Consider the following 6,000-nt stretch of genomic DNA (forward strand, 5'->3'; position numbering starts at 1 on the left):
GATTGATGCATGGGGGATCCCCCCACTCGCCTTGAGGCTCATTTTCCTCCGTGGAAGGCCAGGAGCGCTGTTGGGGACATCGGCCATCAGCTGCCAGCATCACTGCGGGGACCTCGGCGGCAGCGGGGACACAGACCGGGACCCGCCGTGGGGGCGAACCCGCTCCTTCCCTCCGTCCCCGTGCCCGGCGTGGGCTGCGGCCCCCGCGCTGCTCCCGGGGGGCAGCGTGCGGGTCCCCCGGTATCCATGGCGATGGGAGGGAGGTGTTTCCCCCCGCGCCCCCTCCCCGCCTCCGCTGCAGCCGCCGAGCAGCCGCAAGCGGCGCCAAGCGGCACCGGGGCTCCGGAGCGGGCGGGAGGCACGGAGCGAGGCACGGAGCGGGCGAGCCCTCCCCGGGCAGCGCATCCTCTGCACGGCAGCGATGCAGCCCGCGGAGCCCGCCCGGCCCGGCGGAGGTGAGTGCCAAGACCTGATTGATTTTATTCCCCAAAAAAGCGATCCACCCCTCATCCCATCCCTGTTCCATCAGACCAGCCTTTCCCCGCGGGGCTTTCCCACAGCTGGGCAGGGAATGCGGGTGGTCCATCACCCCCCGTGCGGTGCCCCCATCCCTGTCACCACGTCCGAGGTGTCAGTGAGTGCTGAGGACGCCTGCATCCATCCATCCACCCACCCATTCATCCCCCCATTCATCCTCCACCCATTCATCCATCTATCCACTCACTCATCCATCCAGCACCCACACGGCTGCTCAGCAGCTCCTTATTTTCCTTTCCCCATCTTCCACCTTGCTTTAAAACCACATCCAATTCCACAGGACACCAACCTCCTGCTCATGCTGCACTGCAGCCCCAAAAGATAAAGTCCAGCAAAGTTTTAGGCTTAATATCACGGGTTTTGGGCAATCTCATTGCAGTCTTTGCTATTGCTCCTGCTTACAGAGCTGGATCACAGATCTGATACCGACTATCTGGAGAATCTTGCCCCCTCCATCCCGCTACTCCCTTGCCTCTCCAAGTGGCTCCTTTTCCCGTGTCGGCTGCAAATCCCCTATCAGCAGCTTTCTGAATCCCCACTGGAAATGTGTTGCCCAAATCCTGAGCCCAGGACGGGGGTATCGGGGGCTGGATCGGGCCCTCCTGCCTGCCCGAACCCTGAGGAAGCCGCTGGTCCCGGGGGCTGGAAAAGCATCTCGGCTGGAGAGCTGAGCACCGTCATGGGCACAGGGATGGGGGATGCTCCAGCCGCCCAGGGCTGACCTGCAGGCGCTCAGGATGCGCTTAAAGCCCAGATGTGCCTTTCCTCGGCTCAGCACTGCAGCCCGGATCCTCCCGGAGCCGGTCCCGTCAGCGCCGCAGGCAGCTCCTGCCCACGCCCCGCATCCTCCCGCATCCCCGAGCGGCTGGGGAAGCCCGAGGGTGGGAGCTGCCGAGCCCCGCTCCCCGCTCAGTCCCCAGTGACAAAATGCCACCCCCGCCTCCACCAGATAATGATCAGAATGACAATTTTCGCTTCAGATGGGAGCGGGGGGGTGTTCTCTGCCTCAGCTCCTCTCCCCGGGTTCTTGCAGCTTTGCCGGGGAGAATAAGATTTTGTGGAATATGGAATTGTGAACCTTGGAAGCACAAGGAGAAGCAGGGCTGGGACCACACGGATGCTGCTCCCATAAGGCCAGAGCACTGGAGTGTCAGGATGTGGATTTGTCTTCCTTGCATCATCCCTAAATAAAAAAAAAAAGGCCCACGAGATCAGGATGTCTTCTGGGCCGTTCTAATTCTAAAAGAATGATACCAATAATAATGATATCCAGTAATAATAATATCAAACAATAATTGTATCTAATAATAATGATATTGATTTTATCAAATAATAATGAAATTGATGGTATCAAACAACAATGACGTAAAAGAATAATTCAGCAGAGGTGCTGCAGAGCCTGGAGCTGAGTAACCCAAGGAGGAGGAGACTTGTTGGGGTACAAAGAAGAGTCCAGCAGGACATGTCCCAGCCAGTCTGGACACTGGAATAAATATGAAAATCCCCCTCTGGAGGCATTAAGAAATTAAGGGAATTACTGCTTTATTCTCTCCCAGCTTCATTTTCCTGCCTTCCCTTCCCCAGGCCTTTCCAATGTCACCTGGTGGTGGCCCAACTCCAGCGCCAGCCACCTCCCGAGGGAGAACTACACCTTCCTGGCCTACTACCAGCATTCCTCCCCTGTGGCCCTCATGTTCATCCTGGCCTACACCTTCATCTTCCTCATGTGCGTGGTCGGCAACGTCCTGGTGTGCTTCGTGGTGGTGAAGAACCGCCAGATGCGCACGGTCACCAACATGTTCCTCCTCAACCTGGCCATCAGCGACCTGCTGGTGGGCATCTTCTGCATGCCCACCACCCTGGTGGACAACCTCATCACAGGTGAGCAGGGCAGAGGAAGGGAAAAGACTTTTTAAAAATTTTTATTTGAGGTTATGGCCATTTGTGGTAAAATAAGTTTGGCCCTAATGCTGCATTTGCACATTTGTTTGAAGTTCAGCCATTCTTCACCAAGCAACATTTTAAAAATCTCCTTTCTGCATTCACCTTCTGCTGTGCTGGCTCAGCTCTGCCTGTTGACCTTTCCAAAGATAAGGGAGTTGGGAGGGTTCAGCTGCAGCAGCAGCAGCCAGGCCATAGGGCAGGGTTTGTATTTATTGATTTTGGGGTGTGATTTATGTATTTATTGGTATTGGGGTCAAGAAACAAGATGAAAGTCCTTCTGATTGAGGGTCCCAAAGTCAGTAGGAAAAATGACAGCCACCATGTTCCTTGCGTCTCTAAGTGTCACGTGTATCGTTTTTACCAATTTTGGGGTTCCTCTTCAAGGATCCATGCTGCTAAAGGCTATCTCCACGCCAGCTGGGAGCAGGACTTAGCATCCCCCAGCAGCAACCCAGTGGGTGGGGACACCTGAAGGGAGCTGGGTGAGCCAGAGGCACCCACAGCCTGCGTGGTGTCCCCTCACAGGCTGGCCCTTTGACAACACCATGTGCAAAATGAGCGGGCTGGTGCAGGGCATGTCCGTGTCGGCCTCGGTTTTCACGCTGGTGGCCATCGCTGTGGAGAGGTACGTTGGCATGGGGACACGGGGACACGGGGACGTGGGGACCAAACCATCTCCAGCAGGTCCAGGTGCCCTGTGCAGTTCCCATTGTGGGAAAGCTCCTGGGAATGTCAGGAGCCTGTCACAGCTCTCCAGCAGCACCACAAAGCTGTCCATGAGGCGGTGCAGCAAGGTGTCCTTCCCCACGCTGGGATGAACACACCAAACTGGCTTTGCCACCAAAAGACACATGTAAAGACACATCCACCCCACCCTCCATTCCCATCCCTGGGTCCTGGCTGCCCTCCTTCCCCAGGGATGTCCCCAACAGGTGCCCAAACCCACCATGAGCTGTTCTCCCCCCCCAGGTTTCGCTGCATCGTCCACCCCTTCCGGCAGAAGCTGACGCTGAGGAAAGCCCTGCTGACCATCGCCGTCATCTGGGTGCTGGCCCTGCTCATCATGTGCCCGGCCGCCGTCACCCTGACCGTCACCAGGGAGGAGCACCACTTCATGGTGGACACCTACAACAACTCCTACCCCCTCTACTCCTGCTGGGAGGCCTGGCCCGAGACGGGCATGAGGAGGATCTACACCACCGTCCTCTTCTCCCACATCTACGTGGCTCCCCTCGCCCTCATCGTCGTCATGTACGCCCGCATCGCCTTCAAGCTCTTCAAGTCGGTGGCGCCCGCCCAGGGCGGAGAAGAGCCGGAGGGGAGGAGGATCTCCCGGAGGAAGGCCAAGGTCATCAACATGCTCATCATCGTCGCCCTCTTCTTCAGCGTCTCCTGGCTGCCCCTCTGGACGCTGATGCTGCTGACGGACTACGGGCGGCTGAGCGAGGCCCAGCTGCGCCTGCTCACCGTCTACGTGTACCCGCTGGCGCACTGGCTGGCCTTCTTCAACAGCAGCGCCAACCCCATCATCTACGGCTACTTCAACGAGAACTTCCGACGCGCCTTCCAGGAGGTGTTCAGGGCCCCGCTCTGCTCGTGGCACTGCCAGCGCCGGCCCTACACCCCCCGGAGCCACGGCCCCGGGACGCTCTTTGGCCCCCGTAACCGCATCCTCAGCCAGGCGCGGGCCAGCGCCTCGCCCGCCGTGTCCGAGTCGGGGCCGCTGGCCCCGCGCCGCTCCGGCGTCCCTGCGTGGGACGGCTGAGGCCACCAAACCCCTCTGCACCGAGGGACTGCGGGGTGGGGAGTGGGGATCGGCCACGAGACATGGAAATAAAGGTGTGTCCGACTGATGCCTTGTTCCTGGCTAGGGCTCCTCCACTTCCCACCATGGCACCGAGCCCCCAGGCCCTGCCAGAGCCCCCTTACCCAGCCCAGTCCAGGCACGGGGCCAGGGAAGGCAGGAGAAGTGTGGGAGAACGGGCCATCCTGTCTGGGCCATCCTGGCAGCCAAGCCACGCTGCCATGGCCATGCCAGGCAGGACCAAGCCGGATTGTGCTGCACCATGCTGTGCCATGCGGGACCATGCCAAGCCATGGCTGTGCCAGGCAGGACCAAGCTGGATTGTGCTGGACCATGGTGTGCCATGCCACTCCATGCTACCCCATGGCCATGGGGAATGGACCATTCCATGGATGGGCAATGCTGGGGCTGTGTTGTACCAAGCCATCCCATGCTATTGTGACCCACCTAAGCCAAACCATGCCATGCAGGACAATGCCACTCCTTGCATTTGTGGCCATTCCTGACCACATCCCACCACACTGCAGTGCCCATGCCATGCCAGTCCATGCCACCCCATGCTGTTACACCCATGCTGGGCCGAACCCTGCCATGCCAGATTGTGCCAGCCCACCCTTGTGTGGCCATGTCAGGCAGGATCACACTGTGCTGGACCTTGCTACTGTGGCCATGCTGAACTGTGCTGGGCTGGGACTGCTCTGGGCAGGTACATGATAGCCCAGGCTGCTGTGGCCATGGTGAGCAGGACCATTGCAAGCTGGCAGGGCCATTACATGCCAGGAAGAACCATTCCAAGCTGGGAAGAACCATTCAAAGCTAGGAATAACCATTCTCAGCTGGGCAGGGCCATTCCAAGCTGGGAAGAACCCTTCCAGGCCAGGCAGGATCATTCCAAAACATGAAGAACCATTCCGAACCAGGAATAACCATTCCCAGCCAGGAATGACCATTCCCAGACAGGCAGAACCATTCTCAGCTGGGAAGAATCATACCAAGGTGGGCAGGGCCATTCTTGGCCAGGAAGAACCATTCTCAGCTGGGAAAAATGATTCCAAGCTGGGAAGAACCATTCCAAACCAGGAAGAACCATTCTAAGCTGGGAAGAATGATTCCCAGCTGGGAAGAACCATTCCAAACCAGGAATAACCATTCCTAGCCAGGAAGAACCATTCCCAAGAGGGAAGAACCATTCTAAGCCGGGCAGGGCCATTCTAAGCTGGGCACAGCCATTCCAAACCAGGAAGAACCATTTTCAGCCAGGAAGAACTATTCCCAACCAGGAATGACCTTTCCAAGCTGGGCAGAGCCATTCCAAACCAGAAATAACCATTTCCAAACCAGGAATGACCATTCCCAGCCGGGCAGGACCATTCTCAGCCAGGAAGAACCACTCCCAGCTGGGAAGAACCATTCCAAGCTGGGAATAACCTTTCCAAACTAGGAATGACCATTCCCAGCTGGAAGAACCATTCCAAACCAGGAATGACCATTCCCAGCTGGAAGAACCATTCCAAACCAGGAATGACCATTCCCAGCTGGGAAGAACCATTCCCAGCAGGAAGAACCATTCCCAGCCAGGCAGGGCTATTCTAAGTCGGGAAGAATCATTCCAAACCAGGATTGACCATTCCCAGCTGGGAATAACCATTCCCAAACCAGGAATAACCATTCCCAGCCGGGAAGAACCATTCCAAACCAGGAATTACCATTCCCTA

The 6,000-nt window shown here is 57.6% G+C and overlaps 1 protein-coding gene across 1 annotated transcript; it reads left to right on the plus strand.

Annotated features, from left to right (window-relative positions):
* Window positions 1-353: 353 nt before the first annotated feature.
* NPFFR1 (neuropeptide FF receptor 1) lies at window positions 354-4,433 on the plus strand. Its single transcript, XM_063162872.1, has 4 exons — window positions 354-455; window positions 2,122-2,418; window positions 3,007-3,106; window positions 3,451-4,433. The coding sequence occupies exons 1-4, from the start codon at window positions 422-424 to the stop codon at window positions 4,244-4,246; spliced, it is 1,227 nt and encodes a 408-aa protein (XP_063018942.1). The 5' UTR covers window positions 354-421; the 3' UTR covers window positions 4,247-4,433.
* The last annotated feature ends 1,567 nt before the right edge of the window (window positions 4,434-6,000 follow it).

Source organism: Melospiza melodia, chromosome 9, assembly GCF_035770615.1.
Source record: "Melospiza melodia melodia isolate bMelMel2 chromosome 9, bMelMel2.pri, whole genome shotgun sequence".
Taxonomy (NCBI): Eukaryota; Metazoa; Chordata; class Aves; order Passeriformes; family Passerellidae; genus Melospiza; species Melospiza melodia.